The sequence below is a fragment of the Lissotriton helveticus genome, chromosome 10, assembly GCF_964261635.1.
Source record: "Lissotriton helveticus chromosome 10, aLisHel1.1, whole genome shotgun sequence".
Taxonomy (NCBI): Eukaryota; Metazoa; Chordata; class Amphibia; order Caudata; family Salamandridae; genus Lissotriton; species Lissotriton helveticus.
In genome coordinates this window covers 1,099,521,361-1,099,548,414 of record NC_136071.1, presented here as the reverse complement: position 1 = coordinate 1,099,548,414, position 27,054 = coordinate 1,099,521,361, and the positions used below count along the sequence as shown (strand labels likewise).

General features: G+C 42.4%; 1 protein-coding gene across 3 annotated transcripts in view; it reads right to left on the bottom strand.

Annotated features, from left to right (window-relative positions):
- Nucleotides 1-23,703: 23,703 nt before the first annotated feature.
- The window catches only part of LOC144784802 (ras-related GTP-binding protein A), a 120,194-nt gene continuing 116,843 nt past the window's right edge, over nucleotides 23,704-27,054 (bottom strand). For 2 of the 3 annotated variants that reach the window (XM_078663845.1, XM_078663846.1), the window contains exon 10: nucleotides 23,704-24,222. In XM_078663845.1, coding sequence (XP_078519971.1) covers nucleotides 24,125-24,222 — 98 coding nt within the window. In that variant the 3' untranslated portion in view covers nucleotides 23,704-24,124. The remainder of the gene's footprint in view (nucleotides 24,223-27,054) is intronic. The other variant, XM_078663844.1, reaches the window with a different exon arrangement.

The following is a 27,054-nucleotide window of genomic DNA, read 5'->3' as shown; positions in this document are numbered from 1 at the left end:
TGATATTGGAATATTAATTATCCCATGTATTATCCATTCACTGACAGGTCGTTCTGACATTGTCACTGGTAATCTCTCGAGTTTCTCAATGCTCAGGATTGTATAATCAGCACCCTTCTGGGCCATACTGATTTGTTTATCAGTAAGGTTAAAGATATTGAATAGTGACGTTGTGTTGATTAAACGCCAAGGCACATAGCCTGAACGCAGGTTTTGTAACGTCCAGCCAAGCTGTACAATAGAACGCAATTGAGACTGACCGTGTTGTAACAACAGTAAGTCTTGCGATAATATGTCGATTGCTGAAGACACAATGCTGTCCAGAGAAAAAATTCTGGAGGACAGAGTCATTAACCCATTGTCCGCTACAGAAAGTGATTTTTCCAAATTAATACGGTCAATTTCCCGTATTCTTTCTGCTGTCTCAATTTGAGTCACCTTCCAGGCCTCGTTGTATGCTGCATATACAGAGGCTGCTATGAAACGTTTCTGACGCTGTTTGCGCGGTCCCATAATGAAATCACGCAAGTCAGCACCATCAGTAAGTAAAGTTAGGTGTTGCTTAATTTCTGCCAGTGTGGAAGTCTGTAGCCATTGAAGGCATAATTTGCCCACACTGTAGGTGGTTATTATTCCTGGGTGTTGTCTTTGGGAATATCTAGGGTCTGGCCTGGTCATTTTGAACCCCTGTGTTTTGTTCAGGAATCTGTTTTGACAGTTATTAGTATCTGTGGGCCAGATCAACCACTGTTTCCAATCAGGATGTGTTCTGTTTTGGTTTAATACATAATTTACGTCTATCTCTTCATCTGTGGAGCTATTGCTGTTCAATGTTGGTTTTGGAATAGACGGTTTATTTAAGTCTTTTATTTTGGCTAAGCCAAGACAGGTGGTTTGTTGAACAGTGTCATTTAAAAATATAATTTGTTCTGGGATCATGCAGGCTCTAAACAAGGATTCTATACCCTGTACTTGCCATTCTTCTGTACCCCAAACACTTTTAACTTCAACATTTTTGTCCCAATAATCAAAACCAAAAGTATTCATTTGTTCAAAGAATGAGTCTGAATATATCAATTTCGTGTTTGTTATCATGGTCTTTGTCCCTGTCTTATTTGACAATTTGAAATAAAATGTTTCAGCATTACTTGTGTTGAAACCTGAAAAGTATGAATATTTGTCATAAACGGTTCTTGAGCTTCCTTTTTGAGGAGTTGCACAATGTTCCCATTGATTATAATTTAAAACATTTCTAGGTTGTGCAGATCTATGTAGAAAATGGTTACCATAGTGGTTATAACAGTACATACTATCATAATTTGTCGAACCCTGCAAATAATCATGTTTGGTAATTTTAGCAGACATTACTAAGTCAGACATCATATTATTTATACTTTCAAAGTCCCAATCATCAGCAAATGAGCTTGGTTTTACAAAGTCACTCAATGAGATCTTAATTTGGTGTGGATATTTCAGGATTTCAACCGGACCATAAATTTCGTAGTCAGTTTTGTCCCATGCTACCCCACCCGGTATAGGATTGGCTGTGAAGTTGACTGAAGAAAGTTCTCTTTTCTCGACGTGTGAAGATGTGTGTGGTTTGAGGATCAAGTTGATTTTCTGACTTGCTGTGTCCATTTTAGCATATTTTCCCTCAATGAAGCGTCCCAAAGTTAGTACCATGATGAGCCAAAGTATGAGGATAAATGCACCAAAACCCACCCAAAATTCAATCCATGGAGAAATTAGATATGTTTCTTTCAGTTGTTTCAAAAGTACTTTAACTTTATCTTTAAAGGTTTTTGTTGATGGCTGTGTTTTTGATCCAGTGAAGCCTTCAGAGGAATCATCGAAGTTTATGAAGTAGCCGGATGCAGTTCTGTCTATTGTTCCAATTGTTTCAGGATTACTGTTTCTTGCATAGTCGTGTGTTACTTCATTATAGATTGGTGTGTCTCTGCTAAATGTTTTTATTTGGGTTTTCAGAGGTCTAAGTTCCATTGCATTGTTGCATAGTCCTTGTTGTAGTTCTGTAGGCTTTTCTAATGTGATTAGCCTCTTCGATTGAACCTCTGTGTTAGTAGCAAATCTTGGTGTTCTACTACTTTTCGGGAGTCCACTTGGCCTACTATTTGTTATCGGCCACATGTTGTGGTTTTACCAGGTCGATGGATACAACTCGGTTCTCCTTTTTACCAGCAAGCGGCGATAGTACAACTGATCTTGTCCCGTTGACAGACAAGACAGGAACTGCTTTTCTGTAAGAAGGCCCAAATTCCTTCTTTACCGCGATCTTTTCTCTGACTAGATCCCCGATTTTTGGAATCCAGACAGGTCTTGCTGGGACAGGTGGTGGTTCTTCAGTGGTTGTTGGCTGCTGTTTCAACTTTATGTTGCTCAGGTCTTTTCTTGTTTCGTTTAAGTCCTGCAAAACAGCCAAACGATCTTTGATATCAAAGCATTTTTCCTTCACCACTGAAGTCTGACTGTCGAGATCTAAGACTAACATCCTAGTTCCAAATAATAATTCGTACGGACTGAATCCCTTCAGAGAATTTCTTGGCAAGTTATTTAGACTACGTTGGACACTTATTAGATGTTTGACCCACCCAGTTCCCGAACCTAATATCCTTTCTGTTATAGATAGCTTTATGCCTTGGTTTTTTCTTTACACCATCCCGTATCCCTCAGGAAGGAAGTGAGAAGAGTCCCGCTGTGCTATGCTCATTTGGCCATGTTTCCCCTCAGGATGGAGGGCTAGAGTGAAAACAATGGCCAAACGTAGCATGCTTCTAGGGTATATGCCATTTAGACTCGCAAATCTTTGTATAACAGTCCAGATGTCAGCCGAGTGCTGGTGATCTACATTATAAATGGAAACTAGCCTGTATATGTTAATCGGACGCTTTGCTTTTTATTGTTGATCTTTTCTGGAGTGAAACGACACGGTATTACACCGTTTCTCTCACCACTGCGATTTCTGTTACAGTTTGGGCAGTTCTTTACAAAAATGGTATGATGCAGGCTCATGCCTGGCCACCAGTACCTTGATTGTAATTCTTCCAGAGAATCTTTTAGTTTGAGGTGTCTGAGACACTCGCCCATATGTGCGTCTGCTATTAACAAGTTTCTCCTGTCCATGTTTGGAATCACTCTATCCCCCACTCCAGGGATTCGAGCAAAAGGGACGGAGTTTGCATCGATTATGTATGTATAATTGAGTGGATAGTTGATCGGTAGCTCCGAGCAGTCGCCTTTTAATGACGTTTTCACCGCCAGCACTGTTTCACCGTCAATATACTTCAATGTACGCTTTTTTCGAGCTACGGAAGCCGATTTAGTTGCTACCGCTGTGGCTGTCTCAGCCAATGAATTCCCTGCAACGTGAACGCCATCACGCTGATGACTCAGTGAGTGTGTCACGTGAGTCTTTGGTAGTTCTTTTTGTAAAAGAGCTATTTGTTCCCAAAGCAGTTTTTGCTTTATTGTTGCATCTGTGTCATCTTTGTAACCGTTTTGAATCCATGTCTGCAAATCGTTGTTATATGATTTGACGCAGTAATATGAATAGGACACTATAAGTGTCGGGAATTCGCGATCCGCATTATCTAGCGCCATTTTCAATGCTATTATTTCAGTCTGTTGTTCTGAATTAGTTTCTACTGAGTGTGTTTTTGTTAATAGAGGTCTTAGTTTACCTCCGCGCCACACTTCTTTTGTAATCTCACATGTGGGGTTGTATGCTTGTTCTCCTCAAACGGAGGGTTGAGCATGTCCGTCTGTATAGATTACACAAGCGTATTGTCGTAAGGGCAGAATGTCGATAGGCAGAGGGAATGTTCTTTCATATTCTAGATTTTTCAATTCTTTTAGTTCTGGATCAAAGTAGTAGTATACTTTGTCCGTTGTAATTGAATTCACCCATTGTATCCATTCCGGATTCAATGTTGTTGTTGGTAAATTACAAGGTGTTGTTAGTGCCTCAAAGGCTGATTCTGCTGTTCTGACTGTGATGTGTCTACCGTCCGCTTGATCTTTTTCTCTAGCTATTGCGGTTTGAACTGCATGAACAATGTTTTCTTTAATGCTGAATTTCTTTTCAGCTTCTGTGTACAAGTGTGATTTGAATGCAATTGGTACCTTTTCTCCCTCATTAGAGGTCAGGTATGTTAATCCGCATCTTCCTGGGATGACTCGAATCACAAGATTGCGTGTGTTATCACGTGTTTCTAATTTTGTTTTAATTAACATGTCTGTTTGTAAGGATCTCAAGATTTCTGTGTGTATTTGAGTCCAATTGGTTCTTTTAAAATCTGGTTTTATTAGATCATAAAGGGGTTTGACCCTTTCTGCGTAATTTGCGATGTATGTTCTTCCGAAATTTAGGAAGCCTAGAATTGACTGTAGGTTTTTTAGCGTTCTAGGTGCTTGGAGTACGGCACATTTCTCTAGGAAATTGTCAGCCAGGCTTTTGCCTTCACTTGATAATTCTGGATTTTTTAAAGTTGAATTTGTAACCCTCTGCTGCGAAGCCAAGTATTATGGTGTTCACTCTCTTCAAGTGAGTATCCAAGTCATCATCTGTTAAGTATATGTCGTCGACATAAGATAATGCTTCGTCATCATATGTTTGTAGTAATTCTGTTACTCTCGCTGAGAATACCCCTGGGCTATTCTTGTACCCCTGGGCTAACCGACAGAATTGTTTTTGAGTGCCATTTATTGAGAATGCAGACAAATATCTGCTCTCTGGTGCTATGTTTTGACAAAAGAATCCATTAGAGATGTCTAATGTTGTTTTGTATTTTTTGCGCACTATGTTATTCATTAGTGCAGCACTATGCGAGTTTTGCACTGCAAAAGTTTTGCAACATGAGTTAAGGTGTCGGTAATCCAAAACTAGACGATATGTTCATTTGTGAGGTGCAAGTTTCAATCACCCCCTGGTATTCTAATTGATCTAGAATTTCTTTTACCTGTTTTTTAGCTTCTTGCTTAATTGGGTACTGTCTTTGTGCAGTAGGTTGTGATTTTAACTGGATTTTGTGAGGAGGAGAGTCCTCATCCCATCCTACATGATTTTTATATAAAGCAGGAGCTAGAGCTACTGCCCACTTTCTGGCAAGTGTGTATTTTTTATGAATTGGGATATGATTTGAGAAGGCAGGCATAACTATTTCTTCGCCATGAGGGCACTCCCTGACAAACTCTGATGGCCAGTCTTTTTCAGCTAGAAGGATGTCATAGCCCTTGGAGAGATTATCCCAAAATAGTCCCCTTATTTTTCTAGTCTTATCCCCTTCTATACGTAAAGTTATTTCATATATTTTGTGAGGTTTGCTAACTCTGGTGTCTGCAGTTTCCACTTGAAGATATTCATTCGTGTCCACTGTCTCCAGATGATTCATAAGGACTTTGCGAGCTATGCTCACTTCTGCTGCGCTGTCTAGCATTGTCTGAGCCCATTCTCCGTTTTTCAGTTGTGTCCTCAGTATTCTCGGCATTGTTAACTACCTTGATACTGGCTACCTTCTTTTTTGGAAATTGTAATTTCTTTTTTAGATGAGCAGGTTCCTTGTCTTTGGACTTCGCGTGCTCTTCTCTTTGTTCTGATCGTCCTCTTCTTTCCGATTTCTGCGAGGAAGTCTGAAAAGATTGAGAGGGACGTGTATCAATGTCTTGATATCTATCAGGCTTCTTTATATTATCCCTATTTCTAAGGTTATATCTTTTCCCAGAGGGGTCACTTTGGGGTGACCTGTGTCTTTGGTTCGGAGATTTTTCTCTCCGCCGAGGAGACCTTCCTCTGGACTGGAATTTCTTTTCTTTAGGATTGGATTGTTTGTTTCCATCCCAGCTCTTTTTTTGTGATGTTGAATTATTATTAAAAAATATTTTTTCAGGACTTTCAATCAGTTGTGGTTTTACTGGTATTCCACCTAAACTATCTCTACCTAGTTCCTCATAGGATTTTTCTATAATTCTGGCAATTTCAGCTGGTTGGTCTGCTATATCTGTCTCCTTTAACCTCTGGCGGATCGCCACGTTTGCTGCTTCTCCCTTTATGTTGGCTAATAATATAGCCGAGACCTGCTTGAAGTCTTTTAGTAATTTCATACCAAGAGTTAAAGCGGGTTCTGGACCGTATTCGTCTTGAATTTGTTTTAGCACATCTGGTATTACCGAAATGGATGGAACACCGCGCGTTTTTGTGTAGATGGAAGCAAAGACTGTACCCCAAGTGTCACAGTCCTCCACGTGTGGTGCGATTCCCATTGGAAGACAGATAGTCAGAATCCTGTGTTTTTCTAACGGGGTGGTGTCTGGAAACACCGCCTCTATTTGGGTGATTTTTTGTGCTAACCAGAATGGTATTTGTTCCCGTTTGGCTGGTACTTTACCTAGGCAGGATTGTATGTTCTGTGGTGTAATTTTATTTGTGTTCCCCTGGTGAGGGGTCAGCTGTGGAATTTTAATTGCTGGTTGAATTGTTGAAGTCCGCATCACATATTGGACTAATTGTCTATGTAATTTTATTAATTGTTTTAGCTGTGTTAAAAGCTCTGCTTGAGACATCCCATTGATGTCTGGATGTGGTGTGTATCCGTCTAGGACCGGCCACGTTGCTCCTGGTCTACCTAATGGACCGAGCCTGGTGATGTGATTATTATGTTTTAGGGCGCCATTAAATAAGAGCAGATGCTCTTGAAATTTAAGTGGTACTTCCACCTCCTCGAAAGGAGTGTACTCATTAGGAGGGTCCTCTGTTTTGTAATAGTGGAAGTACTTTGTTACAGCATTTGCTGCTGGAAAGTGTATCCATGAATAATATACCTCTGTCTGCCGATATTCGTGTGCCTCAATCACGAATATGACTGTGCCACCTCTAGGTGTCAGTCCATTTTCTATAAGTTTTAAAGTTATAGATTTCCTCTTGATGACCGGGATGAGTATTATATCCGAGTCTGCGTCTTGCAGTGCATTATCAGCAGCTGCGAGTTCAGTTGCTATCCTAACTGTCTCTCTTTCGTCATCACTGTCTCCCATTTTACCGACAGGAACGTTATTTAGTTTGTTTGCAGATCAGGTTTCTTATGGAAACAAAGATTAGATGCACAATATTTTGGAACAGTGTATCCTTCAACGTTGACTAAACCAAGAACCATACATAGGAGTTTCCTCCTGCGAGGTCTGGCGGATATTACCTTTTACCCACTCCAGACGTCTTTGGAGTATTATGGGAAAAGGGGTCTGAGTGAAAAAGCACGACTGAGTTACTCTAAATGTCTTACGTTAGTTTTATCGCCCTTCCAAACGCGTTGGGCGCCATGTAGTGTAGTTCCTATTATCCCAATAGGCTCTGCGCATTGGAATAATACCTTCAATAGTATAGGCCTAGACCAGACGTTAACTAGGTCTACTACTGTCGATATTAGACTTAAAGTTTTGGGTTTGCCAGCTAGCTCAGAGTTCACTAGAAACTTTCTCGAATAGGCAAGGAGGAGTTGAACCTCCCTGGATAGACAAGAAGGGATTTAGTTTCTGACAACCATAGAACATGACAACTTTGCTCTCCCCTAATCAAGAGTGTATCTCTAGAGTCGTGTGAAACAAAAGACGACTTATTTTACTCAGTCAGTACGTGCATTCTTAGTCTCACCAGATTGTAGAGAAAAGGAAGAGACGGGCGTGTTCAATAAAAGATGTTATTTATTGATCAGTCTCTTTTCTCATACAAGAGAAATGGATCGATATTATTGCAATACTTATGGTTAAGTAAAGTGCATACAATAAAAGCAGAAGTATAAAATAATACTGTAAAAACATTGATATGGTTTCTAAGCCATATGAAGGTTTAAAATGAATAAAATGAATACATACACATTTACATTTGACTAATCGTACTCAACTGGTGTTTCTAACTACGCCTACCCCGTGTACCTGACCTAAGCCTAATACGTGGGCGGGAATAGAAAGTTACAGTTTAAGTTAAGTTTGTTTTGCCAAGTGACTGACTAAAGAATTCTCTGCAAGGGGTTATTCAGTTCTGTACCTGGAATCTAGGATGAATGAGGGATGGTATCTCTCGTCTTTGGTCTCGATATTCCAGGCTGCCTGCGAGGGCTACCCGGAAGCGCCGGAGCTGGATTTCTCGGCAGGAGAAAGCAGCGTCTCGTTCTCAGCGCGTCAGGAAGGCGGGGCTGCGCCAGCGGGGTCTGCTCTGCTCTGGGCTTCGGCCAGTCTGGCTGCTCCGATCTCGTCACCACCGCGTGTGTTTGCATAGGGCAATATCGGTAATATTTATACCTTTAAGGTGCAGAGATTGACGTAAGGATGGACATAGATACGTCAATAAGGATGTCATACGACCTGGTCGTTAGCACATTCTTTTGCTGAAGTTCTCGGTGAAATCAAAACAATGGCCGCAGGGTTTTTCCCAGGTTGTCATAGGTTTGATTTGTTTTGAGAACTCCGTATGCCTTATCAGGGGCTGGAGGAATATCGCTTGTCTAATTAGATGGCAAGCGTTATGACCTAATCAGATAACATGTTCCTGTGCCGTAGTGTGGCTTTATCAGATAACGGTTCCTGCATCATGGGGGTTTTCTGCCTCATGGGATGGCTGCTAGTTAACTTGTTAACCAGAATAGGGTCAGGCATAGGGGGATCGATACAGAACCTATAGGAATACATCACAGTGGGGAAAACAAAAGATGACGTCCTTGGTATGCCTCAAGATGACCGCACAAGTCCTCCTAGCTGTCGATACCTTCAGTGTTCATGGTGTATGTAATAAATACACAGTACGATATACATTTAGGTTAAACAGTAAGTATATGATCTTACCTAATACCTCCCACTTTCCCACTAATATGTATCAGCTGGGACCTTGCATATGTAGTGTGCTCATAAGGAAAGTGAATACAAAGGGTAGGTAAATGTATGTAATAGCTAAGCAAATAGGATTCTGTTCACTGATGGGTTTTCCTCTTGTTTATCGTGGTTTTTAGGGTGCTAAGTGTTGTTTTTACTGCATTATTAGATATGATTTTTATGTATCATATTGTATTGCAGCATTGAATTTCACTGCTGTGGACAAAACACATTGTCATAGGCTGTAACAAGTGGAAAATGAAAGATGGGAAAAATAAAAGCATTCTAGAATATAAAATAAAGAGGCAGCACAGAAAATTGGACTACTGAATTGGACTTTTTTGCTATTTTTGTTCTATTTTAGGTGCACCACTATTTTTTTTAATGTAATCTCGTGATCCACGTGGTGGAAGTATCCAAGTGTGCTCGATATTAATAGAGTATCAAAAAATAATAGTCTTTACTTTTCTATCACTTAGGAGGAGTGTGTTATAACCGTGTTTTGCCTACTTTTAAAGAGAAAATAATCACCAGCCGTAAGTTTCTCAAAGTCACAGCACTGGACGGTGAGTTTAGCTAGCCAACTATACATAAACATGCACCTTACCAACACAGAAGAACAGTCAGCTGTTGGGAATTCTTTTGGTACCCTTTTATTGTTTGCAGGTTTCTAGAGGAGAAGGTACCCATAGTAATAAGTACACCCAAAAAGACAGCAACACGTGGTGCAGGAGACGAAAAAGATGCTGGAAAATATTCACAGCGGCAACTGGAAGAAACCTGAATGAAGCGTTCAAGGAAATGAATTGTAGGCAGCAAATGAGTCCCGGGTGCAGCTTTTATGTCGCACCCGAGGAGTACAGCCGTGACTAGTGGGGATTTCCAGGTGAGCCGTTGATGCAGGGGAGCACAGAAACACAAGACAACGCTCCCTGCCTTGGCCCCCACCTGAGCTTCCTGGTTATCGACCATGCATCCAGTGCAGAGAAGCGCGGCCGTGACATATATAGGCCCTACATGTCATTTCTGGAGTGCAACGCCACCAGTGTGGAGCCGCACAGGACCACTTGACGGAGTCCCGAGCTACTGCTCAAAGGTTTCCAGATCCAGTCTGACACCTGGGAAATATTCAAAAGGTGCGGAATCTGCAGCTAGAAGTCTCTATCGGAAAGGAGAAATTTGAAAGGGTTGATGCTTTTGATCCATCCCACTGATCTGGGTGGTAGGCTCTCTGGATGTAAGATGCGGTCTACAACTTCATCCGGAAAATAAAAGAATTTACTGGCACCTCTCAATCTCGACACATGCAGCTGCAGCATGTAAGGACTGGTGTGGCCAAGCAGAGAAAACCTGATGTGACCGGAGAGAAAGAGTGGCTGAGTACAGAGTGTCAACAGATCGGTGTGACAGATCCCCGAGCCCAGACTGAAGTAAGTGCTCAATCCTCCCACCCTTCTGCAAGACTTTTGAGAAAAGAGAAATTGACCAAAAAGTGTAATACTTCTGCAAAGACTCCATGTCGCTACATCCATGTCTATAGGTGAATTGAATCCCAACACATGTTTTATTACTCCATATTACCTGATTGTTGATATAATGAATGGTTGTGGTGTTTCAGAGAGAATCTGGACATTGTCCACCGACATGAAAGGGAATAAAGCATTCAGGGGAAGGCAGACCAGCCCAGCTCGTGTAAATGTATGTGCATCAGGTGCTGTTCTGATGCCAAGTAAATAACCCATGTCATCTGGATGGGCACTTCCGCCCAGCAAGGAGGTATTGATAGCCTGAAACTCTGGAAGGTCGATTGAGAGACCCCATCAATCAGTACAGATCCCGATTCATATCCTGGAAGATAAGCATCTACGGCGAGAGACTTCCTTGGTGTTACAGCCGCCATCTCCTCAGACCCACTGGCAGGCTTTCATCAAGCACCTGAAATAAGGCACCAACAGGATGCAGACCACCATGAAGTGCAGAATCGGCAGTATTGCAGTCCAAACTAGTGTCAAACACATTGGAATTACCGTCATCTAAGGGGGACCAAAAACTTTCAAAAGTGTTGCATTGAGCACTGCACACATAAAGAATGGGTTGTCTGCAGAGGAGGTCCTCACAATTATTGTCTTTTCCTGGTACATGGTTAGTCAATATTGTTTAGGGCCGAAGAACAGCAGAGTGACAGAAGTCTGGTGCCGATCTTTAGGGTGGGTAAAACATGGTTTCCCTTATTTGTCTAAATAAAATATTGCTTTCTTGTGATCTATTAGTACTTGCACTACCTTGCTTTGAATTAGACTTTGGAAAGCCTTTAGTGCTAGAAATAGTCTTTAGTTCTCGATAGGTCATATGTTTTGTTGCTTCCTTTTCTGACATTTGTGCTGTTACCTTAGGCCAAGAGGACTACAATTGAAGGAGGGGGGTAATAACCCCATCCCCACATCGAGTGAACCTTGGCTGGGGTCTGGGTCGTCATGCTACATAACTGATGGATACCGTTTTGGACACGCCATTTGTGTCTTTCTTTGAATACATTTAAGGCTGCCCTTTGGTCTGTTTTAGTCCTGAGGAAGACCCGCCATGATGTACAATGAATAACACTTGATCACAGGGTCGAAACATCAACGGCATTACACTATGTCCTATGTCAGTTATCCTTGGAATATGTAAAGAAGGATACACTGAACAAAACATTTCTGGGACATTTTGATTATTTGTGCTTCCAAGGTCTCATGTTTGTGTATGTGATCACCAGCAGATTTGTGATTTTCATTACGCATATGTTAATGTGATGTATTGTTCTTTCTGTTCTCTGGACAGCCATTGAAAAGAGAAATATGAAAAAAGATAGATATACATGTTTTGATACATAAAAAATAATATATTTAAAACAGGTTAATGGTTGTGTTGTGTAAGTGTTTTTTGTAAATCCTTGAGATCATTTATAGGCTATTCTAGTATTTAATATTTAAAGAAAAACCTTTTTTTACAATTCCCCTTGAGGAGATTTCATTCACCCGACAGATCTATTTGTAGGGAGAAGCAAAGTTGTACACAGTTCCCCTAGGGGTAGACAAGTAATGAGGTCTCTCTCCCAGCCAGCTGAGAGTCAGCAAGGGGGTGTAAAGTGCTAAAAGGTCAGCAAGTTCCTTGACGGAACTAAGGAAGCCTCACACAACTGATGAGCTGGATGACATGTCTCATTCAGCCTACTTGGGATGTTGTTTAAATCATCGGCTTCCTGCTCCTACGTCGAGCCGGCGCTGCAATGCCCGACGGGTAACAACGAGTGTTACTCTTTTACGGAGATCTTTTGTTCCTTGCCGTGAAAAGTAGAAATTTGTAAGGCTAGAAAAAATGAGGTAGTGAGCAAAAGGTGAATTATTTTAAAAAAAGTTGGATAGTCCACGAGGAAACCTTTATTCATGTGGCTAGCCACTTTATTAAAAGGTGCAGAGAGGGGTACTGAGGACCAAAGTAACTATTAGTGTGGCCTCATATCAACCCTCCACTTGGTCAACATGTTTCATGCCCGAAAGGGCAATTCTTCAGGACCGAAAAAGTGCTCATATAATCCTTAGGTGCCCAAGGTGAGCTACAGGGTATTAATAATACAACCTGATAAGTCTAGGTCTATAGCGGACGAGGAATACTGCATCACCGTCAGACCTAGGGATCAAGGAAACATAACAATTGCTACATTATCGTTATTGATTATAACATGTATAACTGGGTGCGCGATTGACTTTTGGGGTAAAGACAACGCACGTTTTGTAAGCGTTATAATCAATAACGATAATGTAGCAATTGTTATGTTTCCTTGATCCCTAGGTCTGACGGTGATGCAGTATTCCTCGTCCGCTATAGACCTAGACTTATCAGGTTGTATTATTAATACCCTGTAGCTCACCTTGGGCACCTAAGGATTATATGAGCACTTTTTCGGTCCTGAAGAATTGCCCTTTAGGGCATGAAACATGTTGACCAAGTGGAGGGTTGATATGAGGCCACACTAATAGTTACTTTGGTCCTCAGTACCCCTCTCTGCACCTTTTAATAAAGTGGCTAGCCACATGAATAAAGGTTTCCTCGTGGACTATCCAACTTTTTTTAAATAATTCACCTTTTGCTCACTACCTCATTTTTTCTAGCCTTACAAATTTCTACTTTTCACGGCAAGGAACAAAAGATCTCCGTAAAAGAGTAACACTCGTTGTTACCCGTCGGGCATTGCAGCGCCGGCTCGACGTAGGAGCAGGAAGCCGATGATTTAAACAACATCCCAAGTAGGCTGAATGAGACATGTCATCCAGCTCATCAGTTGTGTGAGGCTTCCTTAGTTCCATCAAGGAACTTGCTGACCTTTTAGCACTTTACACCCCCTTGCTGACTCTCAGCTAGCTGGGAGAGAGACCTCATTACTTGTCTACCCCTAGGGGAACTGTGTACAACTTTGCTTCTTGCTCTCTGGACAAGTACACTGGACCCCTTTAAACATAGTCCATTCCCGTCCTCCGTTTTGTTTACAGATCTATTTGTAGCTCATAACTTACCTTACGATTGGCAAGATGTGCCTATCCCAAATGTGATTGCATCGAGGACAGGAGATTTGAAATGCCTACCTTTCAGTATAGTGTGTTTATTCCACCATGTTTACTCTGTGCCCAACACACTTCTTACAACCACTATATCCTCCCTGTCCTCTTACACTTGAGACCACTGAATATTTAATCGTTCCTGTACAGGTCACATGTGTAGTCTTAAATCTAAAATCAAAAGAGATTACATGATGCGATCATCTAAGTAACTCAATTATCATTCTCACAATTAGAGTCAAGGTGTTTGACAAATACTATTTTGTTCCTAAAGTGCCATTAACAGTACCTTTCCCTGATGGAGTTGCTCCTAAAAAGGGTTTCTCTTTTTATTGGTAAATGGGCAGTTTTTTCAAACTGATCCCAGCCCTTAAAGTACGTCTATTACACTCTGAATGTTGTTTTGACGTCATTAGGGACTCTCCTTGACCAGCCAATAGTCCAGTAATGGGAATACATGATTGGACCCCATTCTCAAGGGTAAATACACCACTACAAAGAATTTCATAAAAAACACCGCTTTTGCGTATTCGATTCCAAATGGTAATACTTTTGATTTGTCACGAATCAATGCGTGTATTACTGCCATATTATGTAATTTCTTCCCTACTAATGTTGTAAAGCGCTCCAATACCTTTGGGTCTGGCCAACGCTATACAAAACTCTTAAATAAATAAGTAAATTGTACTAATATTGAATATCTTTCATTACACAGAGAAGTGCTTTATGTGAGTAGGATGCGTGGGGATGTCACGGTAACCATCTTCAAGTGTCTGGGTAATAGTCTTCCTCCAGTAATGAACACCCCTTCATAAGGGTTTTCATCTTGAATGACTGTATTTATCAATCGGTTAACATTACGGTTGTCACGTTTTTTCTGGTATCAAGAAGTATGAAGAGTACACTCCTGGTTCTCTTTCCTGAGGAGGAACATCCTTTACTGTTTCTCACATCAAGTACCCAAACTTCTGGTTCTAGAATAAGTCTCGCCAAAATACAAATGTCCTAGTGTTCAAGGCAGTTCTCGTCTAATGATCTACAGGCATCACTAGTTGTACATGAATTAATTGTTGTAATTAATGTACAACTAGTGATGCCTGTAGATCATTAGACGAGAACTGCCTTGAACACTAGGACATTTGTATTTTGGCGATTTACTGAGTGGAGGGCGTCCTGGTTTTCTTTTCCCTCTATACTCTTATCTTGTTCTCTAGAATAAGTCTACCTGTAATGTGGGTTCTTTGACGGGTGGCTTCTATATGAATTTTATGTAATATGTGAATCCGAAGACATTAACACTCACTTATCTGTTATGGACTGCCACTTTGTGAATTAGTACTTTATTCGGCACCCCTACAGGTGTTGGATGTTCTGGGAATGGAATGAGGAAGTAATTTAATTGTAAGGACAGCTCTGTTGGCAGTCCTCTTGATTTCACTCTTCCTTTATGGGTCGGTCGACCTTGTTTAATATGTTGCTAGTGACCTGGATTTTGAAAGGAGCTTATATGCATTTGTCTTTGCCATGTCATATGAAATAGGGGTCTGCTATGCCCCTTTTGCCCGGTGCACCCCCTTGGCGAAACCAACTTCTTTATTGTAGTGGCCCTATAATTTATTTATTATTTATTTAAGAATTTTGTATAGCGCTGGCCAGACCCGAAGGAATCGGAGCTCTTTATAACATTAGTAGCAAAGAAATTGCATAATATGGCAGTAATACACGCATTGATTTGTGACAAAACAAAAGTATAGGAGTGCTTTACAAAATTAGTAGCAGAGAAATCACACAATATATAACAGTAGTATATACATTAACTCGTGACAAAGTCCGTTCGGGGAGGGGGAGGAGACCAAGGAACGAGTCGGGGTGGGCGAGGTAGAAGTCTTAGTTATAAAGTGGCGGCGTTTTGCAGTGGTCAAGATTCTGCGATTGGGTGGCAGCTATCCATTCGGGAGGGATCGGTTGAGGAAGAAGTCTTTGAGCTGCCTTTTGAATTTTAAAAAGTAGGAGGTAGTCCTGATATGGACTGGGATGGAGTTCCATATTCTGGGCGCATTTCCTGAGAAGGATCGCGATAGGGTTTTTTGTTTGAGAGTTTTCGGAGGAATGAGGAGTTGAGTGTTCGTACTCCTAAGGTTCCTTGTCTGGCCGGCTTTCTGGAGTTTGGTGGCCAGGTATGCAGGTTTCCCAGTATGCAGGGCTTTGTGCGCGAGACAGGCAGTTCTGAAATTGGCACACATTTCGATTGGGAGCCATTTTAGCTCTCTGAGAGCAAGCAAGATGTGTTCTTATTTCTTGACTCCGGTGACCATTCTGGCTGCCGCATTCAGAGTTGATCTGAGGGGAGCTAGGCGAGATTTTGCTGTTCCTGTGAGTGTTGCGTTCCCGTAGTCTAGTCTAGACAGCACTAGGGATTGAGTAGCTTGTTTGAGGTCGTTGGGAGGCCAGGGTGAGATTGCAGTTGAGAGCATCAATAGGTTCTAGCTATTCTGTCATTTGAGGGTTCTTTTCCTTGTTGGAAATGAGGATTTCCGTTTTATCTTGGTTGAGTGTCAGGTAATTGAGGGATAGCCAGTGTTAGACTTCTCTTAGAGTGTCGTTTAGTCTGTGAATGTCATCAATGGAGGAGGTTTCTAGATAGATCCGAGTATTGTCCGCATAGAGGTGGAAAGGGATGTTATTTTTCTTAGTAAGATAGTGAGGGGTTCCATGTAGATGTTGAATAGTTGTGGTGAGAGAACTGATCCTTGGAGGACACCCCTGCTGATGGGGATTGGGTCAGACGTGTGTTTTTTTATTTTTATTCATTGGGTGAGATTCTGCAGAAAGGAGGTGAACCACTTTTAGTAGCAAAGAAATTACATAATATGGCAGTAATACATGCATTGATTTGTGACAAAACAAAAGTATAGGAGTGATTTACAAAATTAGTAGAAGAGAAATCACACAATATATAACAGTAGTATATACATTAACTCGTGACAAAGTCTGTTCGGGGAGGGGGAGGAGACCAAGGAACGAGAAGGGGGTGGGCGAGGTAGAAGTCTTAGTTATAAAGTGGCGGCGTGTTGCAGTGGTCAAGATTCTGCGATTGGGTGGCAGCTATCCATTCGGGAGGGATCGGTTGAGAAAGAAGTCTTTGAGCTGCCTTTTGAATTTTAAAAAGTAGGAGGTAGTCCTGATATGGACTGGGATGGTGTTCCATATTCTGGGCACATTTCCTGAGAAGGATCGCGATAGGGTTTTTTGTTTGAGAGTTTTCGGAGGAATGAGGAGTTAAGTGTTCGTACTCCTAAGGTTCCTTGTCTGGCCGGCTTTCTGGAGTTTGGAGGCCAGGTATGCAGGTTTGATTAGAAAGACTACCTCTTCTTTTCCAACTCCTTGTTGGAGTACCTTAGTGAGTAGTTTGGGGTCAACCGTGTCGAAGGCTGCCGATAGGTCCAGCATCGGTCCATATCGAGTGATTTGTGGACATCATCTATCACATTCAGGATCTCTGTCTCTGTGCTGCACCCTTTACTGAAACCCGATTGGTGGGGGTCTAGAGGTTGGTGTTGTCCAAGTATTGAGTAAGTTGAAGGAGGACACATCTTTCCATGATTTTAGCTAGGAATGGGAGATGGGAGACAGGTCTGAAGTTATTAAGATCACTTGTGTTAGAGCCAGGGTTTTTTAGTAATAGCGTGACTTGTCCGATTTTGAGACAATCAGGCATGATTCCGTTTCTCAGGGAGCTATTAATAATATTGGTCCAGAGCGGGGCTCGGGTGAATTTGAGCTCTTTGGCCAGTTGGGTAGGAATGGGGTCCGCAAAGTGTGATGAGGGTCTTGAGCTGGAAATCATTTTGATGATATCCAATTTGGAGTTGAAGGATTTCCAGCTGTTTGGGTGGGTGCTTGGGTTGGTATCTTCCGTCCTCAGGAGCGAGCTTCCGGTTGAGGGGGGTAGGAGGGGGGGCGGGGGTCTGCGGTGACCGTCCAGGGGGAGCTCAATGTCATTACAGAAATGGGCAAAGTTATCTCAAAGGTCTTTGGAGGGTTGCATTGAGGATCAAGGGGGCTTGGAAGTTTGTTGCCTGATGAGATTGAAGAGTTCCTTGGGCCTATTTTTAACATTGTCTAGAGCATCACAGAAAGAAGGTTTTTTCTTTCTTGGTGTGTTTTTTTTATATTTCCTGGGTTCTGATTTGAGTCGATCAAGGAGTATTGTGGACGGGTTGTTCTGCTAGAGACTTTCTCTAGCTCTTAGTTGTCCTCGTTAGGAGTTTAGGTCCGTGTTGAACCAAGATCTAGAGGGAACAAATCTAGTTCTTTTTTGTTTCATGGGAGCTATTTGGTCCAGAATGGAAGTCATCGTTGCGTTATAGTGTGAGGTGAGATCTGTTGTGGAGAGGTCACTTGTGTGGTTGGGAAGAAGTGAACTAACCCTTACTTCCAGGTCTGCAAGGGGAATGGGTCTTAGATTTCTTGCCCAGTGGGGGTGGGGGGTGTTGGTTCCTGAGTACTAGGCAGGCATGAGATTGTTTGGTTGATGTGGAATAGTATGATATGGTGGTCTGACCAGTCGACAGGCATGATGTGGTCAATGGTGACTGCATCTACTTGAGCAATGATGGCATCCAGGATTGAGCCTCTGTTATGGGTTTGCTCTGTGCAGTGTTGGGTAAGGTTGTTGTTGAGTAGCAGTTCGGTCAGGATTGGATCAACGAGTTGTTTTCCTCATTCCAGTGTAGATTGAGGTCACCTAGTATAATGTTGTTGGGGTCTCGGAGTGAACAGTGAATTATCAAGTCGGACATGTGTTCTCCGAGGTGGTGTTACCTGGTGGTTGATAAAGGAGATGACAGTATAGTGGGTTGTTATCTTTCGTCTTAAAGGTGACTGTTATGTATTCAAACATGTTGTATTTGAAGTAGTCTGTTTCCGTTACGACGATGTTGCTCTTGTGTATGATAGCGATACCCTCTCCTTGCTGTTTTTTTCTCTCTTTATTGATGATTAAGAAGCCCGGGGGCACAAGCATGTCTATGGTAGGGGAGGAGAGCTCATTCAGCCATGTTTCAGTGATGAACGCGACGTCTATGTCATGGGTAAGGATGGTTTCTGCCAGTTCTGTTGCATGCTTGGTGGCCGATCTGCAATTTATGAGCATGCATTTGGTCTTCCCATTGTTACTGAGTTTCTTTTCCAGTGTGGCCCTGGGGATATTGGTGAGTAAGGCTGGAGGTCTTGAAGTTCTAGGAGGGGAGTGGTCTCTTCCTGGATCTTGGAGCTTGGGGTGATAATAGAGTCAGTGTCATAAGAGATGGCAAGATCAATCGCCTCTTTCGTGGACGTTGCGGCTCTTGTTCTTTTGGGTCTCTGTGGCTGGTTCAAGAGCGGAGTTGTGTTCCAGCGGTGCCATTGAGCCTTGGGAGGAGTTGAGTTTTTAGCGTTGGTAAATGTGGGTGTAGAGTGTGGGCGTTTGGTAGACACCATGGGTGCGGTGAGTTTCATTAGGATTTTGTTGAGGCCCAGTATTACCATTTCTAGCTATCTTTCCAACAGAGCAAGTCTCTGAGTCGTCTCCAGAGAAGAGGGGGTGGGGAGTCTGGGTTCGGGCTATCCTGATCGAGGTAGTCCCGGGAGGGAGAGCGAGCGCATGTCGCTGGGGGATTGGCTTTTGGTGTTGCCTATGTTGTCCCTGTGGGTAGCCATGGACAAGAGGTGTGAGAAAGCACAACGTGATTCAGGCAGCCTCCTATTGCATGCTGGCAAAGGTAGGGGGTTCAGAGTCTTTGACCGAGGGTCACTTTCGCTAGTTGTTTGTTGGGGGGGTAGGGAGGAGTTGGTCAGCAGGGGGTTGCAGAGTCTCACCGGAGAAGTAATTCCGATTAGTTATGGGAGGGAGGGAGGTAGATAGGTATTGTGCGCATCAAGGGAGGGGTAGTGGGAGGAGAGATTGATGTTCGGGGGGAGACGGTGGTGATTTTTGCATAAATCATGGGATTATTATGAGAGTTCTCCCTGGGGGTCAGTCTGTCTAGGTATAGGGAGTTGCTCAGGTGAGGGTAGCGCGAGTGAGTGAGTGAGGGCGTTTCGCAGCGAGGGGGAAGAGGGAGTCAAATGCACCTAGGTTGTTGTTGGCTTGGATCATGACTGTGCCGTTGGTGTAGATGTGTTGCAACTGTGCCTAGTGCGGTTTGGGATTGAGAATGTTAGCTTGCAGCTGGAGGGAGTGCTAGTTGTTTTGGATACGAGAAGGTGCGTTCTAAAAATGGTGTTCCATTTTGCAGGGCTTTCAGTGTGAAAAATTAGATCCATTTTCAACTGGCCTTTGGGGAAGCAGTGTTATGTCAGCGAATAGTGTTTCTGGGTGTTGTCTGATCAGTCCGTGTTTTAAGTTTCTTTTCGCTTTTAGTGAGAGGTCGGAGGGGAAGATGATGGAGAAGGAGTTAGGGCCATGAGGTTACATGCAATTTGGTGGAAAGGCGCAGAGGGAAGTTGAGGTGGCAGGTGTAATTTTGTCTCGGTTGGAAAGGTAGATAGCTACCCCAAGCTCTACTCAGTTTATTGATCTTAAAAGGGTAGGGCTGGGAGGTGTTCGATGTATATATTCCTCTCAGTGGCTTAGCGACAGCCGGAGATTAACTTTTTCTCTTTCTGAGAGTACATGCTCAGCATTCGAGTCTCTGGTGTGAGCTATTTGGGTTTAGTGGTGTGGTAACTACCTCTCTGGCCCTCAGGTGCAGGTCAGTTGGGTAGGAGTTCTGCCTTCAGATCAGTGGTGTGAGCTATTGGACTCAGTGGAGAGTAATTTTCCTTGAAGGCATGAACAGTTACGTGGATATTGTCAGCAATCTATCTGGCTCCCAACCTCAGTGGTTGTTGAAAGACAAGAGAGGGAAATAAGGAGTATTTTCAAAATGGTGAGTTGAGTTTTTCTCTAGTTTTCTCACGAGATTCACAGGAGCAGATTTATTCGGGCTGGGTATTATTGATGATCAGATCCGCCATCTTGGAGCCAGGCATCTACTATTTCATTAACACAGTTACGATCATATTGTCTGCATCATATTTGGTTCCAGCCTCAGCGGTGGTAGAAAAACAGTTATGGGCATATTGTGAGCAATATATTTGGCTCCAAACCTCTTTGGTGGTCGAAATACAAGAGTGAGAAATGAGGGGTATTATCACATTGGTGGGTGGAGCCTCTCTAGTTTTCTCTCAGGAGCTTGCCCGGTGCTGTTTTTTTCGGGCTGGGTGTTACTGGTGGCCGGAACCGCCATCTTGGGGCCTGGAGTCTATAATTTTAGACATGTCATTTGTTTTCACTCGCTCTAAATTTTTATCTGCTGCAGGAGCAGGTAAATGTTCACCTGTGAAAGACCATATCAGTGACATTAGATTGTACTAAGGTTTGAATCCGGAAAACTGTAACCATGCATGCATAAGACTATGAATATGTGATGTTACAACGCGATCAACATGATCGCGGTATGTAACATCTCAGTTTTTACAAAGCAAGTCGTTACAACGACTTGCGCTGGAGGGTGCTAGACTTAGGAGTAGTAAGATTTACTATTCCAACCCCAGTCTACATACAGTAGGGAAGGTGTTGGGATAGTAAATCTTACTATTCCTTAGGATATAGCACCCTCCAGTGGAATTCAATGTAACGCTTGCGTTGTAATGCCAGTGTTCTAAATGCATCGCAGTGTAATCACCTCGATGTTTCCCTAAGACTATGCATGTTGTTTTCCTGAAGTGCGAGCTTTATTTCATGCTAATTTTAAATAGGTTCTAGCTAGTATTCTTCCTTCAATTGTAGCTTTCCTCCTTTTTTGATAACGTTCTGGAACTCTTCTGTCTTTTTCCGATGCTGCTGGATATATCGGTTTAACAGTGCATTAAAGTTCCCTCTGAATGGCTGCAACATTGTCAACCTTTCTCCTTACTGCTTCAAAATGCATACTGGTAGTCTTTTACCAGTGTGTTTATGGGCTTTTATGCCATTTTGTTGGCTAGCTCTTTTCCGCATGTGAGCTAATGGACCGTGGATCTTGTGGCAAAGGTTTCCTTTATTTCTCAATCTGTGACTTAAACATTTTTGAAAATCGCTGGTTTATTAAATATGCCCTAATCTTGCTGTAAGACTGCAACAACAAGAAGGTGATGGCTGGAATGCTTGAATTCATCTCAGCCACTAGCATAGCTGAGTGTCTTATTCCAATTCATCCTTTTTCACTCACTTCAGTTTGTACCCAGCCATATGCAAATCAGTCTTGAACCTGCTCAAATTGAAACAGTGCACCCCGAACTGCCAAGCCAGGCCCCCCTGAACAAGAATACAAGCAACCTAGGACAGGTTTCACCTTTATATGGGCTCTTCATCCAGGTATAGCTTGATTCAAATGGCACAGTGAGCACAGGACCACGGCAAACTTGTGCTCACTGTCAGTGAAATCAGGCTATACCTGGCTAAGTAGCTCCAAGGTCCGAGGTTGCTTGTCTTCCGGTTCAGGGAGGACCTGGCCTGGCAGTTTGGGTTGGACTGTTCCGGAATGGAGCAGGGTCAAGACTGATTTGCATATAGCTGGGTCCAAATTGAGGTGGCATGCTGGGAAAAAGATGATGGGATGGGGTGCCGCCCGAGCGACTGCCACGGGCTGAGATTATTCCAAGCATTTCATCCATGACCTTGCTCTTGTTGCAGTAGAACTGCTTGCAGCAAAGGTAAACAATGATTTTGCATACGCAGAGTATCTAACGTGTCTAGAAGAAAAATAAAATGTCAGATTCTACGTCCAATTTTACCCTATATGCCTCAGCTGCTCTTTTAACAACCCCATGATAGTCTGTAATGGCGTCAAAAGGTGATGACATTCTCTGTTGCTGAGACGTCATTGGTTTACATAATTTGCTAAGTATTAACTTTCTTTTCTGATTGTCCCCATCATCTCAGTTTGCAGCTCTATTTCTATTGTTCGGGATCTCCATTTCTCCTTTTGTTACAGGGGTCAAAGAGTCCTATCTTGCTTTCTTTATGCTCAAAGTCCTCTGTGGTTCATAAGTATCTAATGTGTCCTCAAAAAAGTTTATTATTTTATCATTCGTGGTGCTCAACATCTGCAGCTCAAGTCTTGTTTTATGACTCCGCTTCTCCTCGGACAACAATGGCCTCATTTTACCTTCCGAACTTCTCCCAAAGTCGAGTGGACATCATATGGCCATTGTCCACTGGTATCTTTCACACAGAGCTTGGAGGGATACTGTTTTTTCCTTGGCGTCCTTGACTGGTGTAGCTTTCAGTGTCTGGGGATGTGCTTTAATATTATTTGTGTAGGTGTCACCGTTAAATGCTTGCTAGTGGACTTGGACAATGTTTCCAATTGTCTCTCAATGGAATAAATACCTTATGTTCTGCTACAGAATGTTCACAGGCACCCACTGTTGGAATTCTAGTAAAAAAAGGGATTTGTAAGCTAAGGTGGAATCTGTTACTTATAAGGTCCATCTGAAGCAAGAATATCCTCCTCTGAAAGCATCCCCCCACCCCCAATAAACCAGAATTACCTTATCCATGTGTATTAAAGTCTTAGGCTTAAACATCCATGATCGGTTGGAAGACAGAGCTTCCAAACCAAGTGCTCGTCATTAATGTCAACTTTCAGATGCAGCTAGGGCAACATTTAAATAGGATACTCAAAATACAAAATGGCATTAAAATGTTGTTTGTTGTTAGGTGATGGAGAGAGCACAAACAGTCTAAACTTACCCACAATATTAGCACAGCAATCATCATTCCTGAATACAACAAACGGGCAAAAGTAGAGAGAAATTGCTAGATTAACAGGGTAGTTTGAGCATATGTGAGCAGGAGACATGGATTGTAAAACATGTGATGAATTCAGATTGCTGTCTATTATAGCGAAGTGAGTTAACAAGCAGTTGTAAATGAGCCATCTGAAGTCCTTGCATGAGCAAATACCAGATTGCTTGCAGGAGAATTATGTTCTGGAAGGAGCAATAAACTTAACTAAAGGAAGAGCAACGCGACAACAGGCAATCACTATTCCCGCAATGTTTCGCATTTAGAGAATGAATGGATGTGTGAATTTGTCTCAAACACCAGTCTGATTGTTAGAAAGGAAAACAAAGTAGAAGAGAAATCGGATTGGTCCTCATTGCTACAAACTTTAAAGAAAAAAATAAAATAAAATGGCAAACCACTAACGAAATAAGACTGATATCTTAATTATAGCTTTATCAATGATTGAATAGAAGATAAGAACAAAGTTCAATGTGATTTGGTATTAATTATAACTTTAAAGTACAATGATATATAATTATATTAAAATACAAATATTGCAAAGACAAAATGTGGGCACTGTGAGGTGTGGCCTTACATGTCAAGTCCTCAGTTACTCTTCGAAAGCGGTGCTTTGTCCCCCAACCAACTCGCAAATAATAATGTGGAAGTCCGATGTGGATCCAGAAGTCATATTGCATCTAGTCATCTTTTTTTCATTTTCTATTTTAAAAAAGTGGTAAGGCGTGTAATACTCATTTAAATCTCGTATAAAAATACCCACAATGGTAGATTTTCTGAGTTCCAACTTATCAAGATGGCCAGACAAAAAAATGACAAAATAGGAATTTTATATCAATCTTCAGCGCATGAGGAGGCTGTGCTTGGGCCCATCCACTCGCTCCAGTTTCTCGAAATGTTTTCTTGCGTTCCGAATGTTGATCAGTGTAGCTGCAGAGGCTGGTGGAAGAGAATGAGACATTAGATGGGTAGTTGGCACGAGTTGCTAAAAAGCCTATCTAGATAGATAAACTAAGAATAGTATTTTAATAACATGCTTAGCACTCAGAAGTGACTTCGGAACCACCCTTGCTTGATTAGGTGGCAGATAGAGCTTCTAGCACGTTTGTGATGTCACACCACAAGTGGAAGGCAACTTTTTGTTAACCCTTTCCGTGCTGATGACGGAACCGCTCCGTCATCAGCTGCGGTGGCGCTGTGCTGATGACGGAGCGGTTCCGTCATGGCCCGCCCGACATGCCTGCGCGGATTTCGCGCCTGCACGGCGCTGATTTCGTGCCTGCGCGGTGCGTTCTATTAAGCGGGCGGGGCCATGACGGAAACGCTCCGTCACGAGCACAGCTCAACCGCGGCTGGTGACGGAGCGGGTCCGTCACCAGCATGGGCGCGCCGCGCGGCCCCCTGCCCCCTTTAGCGCTGCGGCGGAATAGCCGCTGCAGCGATTAGCTTAATAGGAAATGCGCAGTTCTCTCATTTGAATTGTACACTCTCATAAGTATTTCCTTACATTTTGGCAAGCCTTTAAAGAAAACAGAAACTTTTCAATATCTGCATTTACGGAGTCTGGAATTATGGGGGATAGATTTTTGAATGAATGGAATGGTCTGGCAGAATATCATACACACGAGCAAGTTCTGTTTTTCAAGTAAGGTATGCTTCCTGTTCTCTTATTTTCTTGACAAATATTTTAGTATTGCCTCTGTCAGTTTTTATTAAGATGTCCAAGTCTAAAAGTAATTTTCTTCTCACAGCAATTACCATCTGGGCTGTAGGGTATTTATAAGATTTGAGCGATGTGTAATGTAATCAACAGCGTGTTTGTATTTATATAGCATTGCCCTATCTGTTGCAAGCCTTAAAACACTCTTCGATGTGGTCCAGTTGCATTTTTTTATAGTGTTTCACATTCCTGGCTCATATGTATGTTCTGCATTTGTTTAGAATTGCATGTTAAGGTATACGCTAATAAGTTGATTTTTGTCAATAGATTTTTCCATTTTACAATTCTCGTTCATTTGTGCCCTGTTTCTGTGGTACCCAGATGTTACACTTTCCATCTCTGGCTCTCCTCCTTCCATTTTGTCCTGGTGCCTATAAGGATCACAAACACTCTAACTCACTGCTTCCCACTTCTCCTCCCACACTGTCCAAAATATTTAATTATCCCAACATGTTAACTATTGAGGCCACACTATTTATCTAGGGTGTCCAGCTCAGAAGTCTACGCGAAGGCCAGTGAGGTTAAGAGCATCTGCCCTGTTTGGGTCTGGAAAAAGACCAGGGTCAGGCCCCTTGGCCCAAAAACTACAGCAATTCATCTGGTTAAGTAAACTTTCAACCAATCTCTCAGGTACCTCAACCTTAAGAAGGGTCAGAATAATCTGAATATATAACTTAATATGTCATGGACCACCACAACAGGTCCCCAAACCTCCCCTCCAAACAACACTCTCCCCACCCCCTCACATGTATTTTTGGCTGGAGGAAAGGGAAACACTCCAGACACTGCAGATAGGATTGTCGCTCCTAGGTTCTCCTCAGATTATTTTCAACTGATCTGGTGGTGAAGGGGTGTGGGGGGTGTTTGCGGGAAGGGGGTGGGGGAGGAACGATGACTAATTTCTGGGTTCATCCCAAAGGTTAATCTGAACAAGGTGGAGATTGTGGATTCGGAGTTCTGCCCACAAGTAAACCCCATGTGGTTGGTGATTTTATGCCAAGGATAATATTATGCATTAATCTTTTTATGTACCCCCTCCAAGCACCAAACATTTCAAAGTTCCAAGAAAAATGACTCCTAAACCAAACAGAACACTTCAGTCTACAGAATCCAACAACATTCCAACTTCTCCCTCTTTTGTTTGCTGCTTCTGAGCAGATAAGTACATGCTGTTTACATCAGATAGTTAAATGTTTTAGGAGAGTTTGGGTGAGTGTTCAAGTTCAATCGAATGTATGTATTGGAATGAGAGACGATATGGGGATTAGGATGTATGATGTATGGTTAATAGAAGTTTAGAACAATGGTTAAGTATTTTTTGCTCATTTTAACAAAGTTCGCTTTTAATCCTTTTCAGGTAAGTTACATTTAAAGTGTATATTCACACTACAGCAAGGTTGTAAGCTTAAACATATACTTTAGAATGTTACCGGTTTGAGAGTTGATCGTAACGGTTTTAATCTTCAGAGCCGGCTTTGATGTACTTCACGAGTACTCTAACATGCACATACAGGTACGGGCAAGTTGCCTTTGCAAGCTTCAGCCACTTCAATACAGCTGGTGGTCAAATTTGATTTGGGCATTGTTGGAACTGGCCCTTTTTGCAGGGTTATCCCCAAACGTTTTGCTTCTTCCTCCCTTATTTTTCCTGACATGTGGCTGTTGGCAATAGGACTCTGAGCACTTTACCACTGCTGATCAGTGCTAAAGTGCATATGTCTGTAGGTCTGCCATGTCCTCCTGGTCAGTGTCCCCACTGACCAGGCCTAACCCTTCCCTTTCTGTGCACATTGGTCACCCCTATGGAAGGCCCAAGATACCCCCGTGGGCAAGGTGCAGTGTATTTGAAAGGTAGATTATGTACTTGTGCAGGTGACATGCTCTGGTAGTGAATTACAGCCATTTTCGTTTTTCACTGCTGCAAGGCTATCTTGCTCCATAGGCTATCATGGGGGATGCTGGCTACAGTGGCTACAAGCATATCTTCCCATAAGAGCAAGATAGGACATAAAAGTCTGGTATCCCCGAACTCAGAATTTAATAACACATCT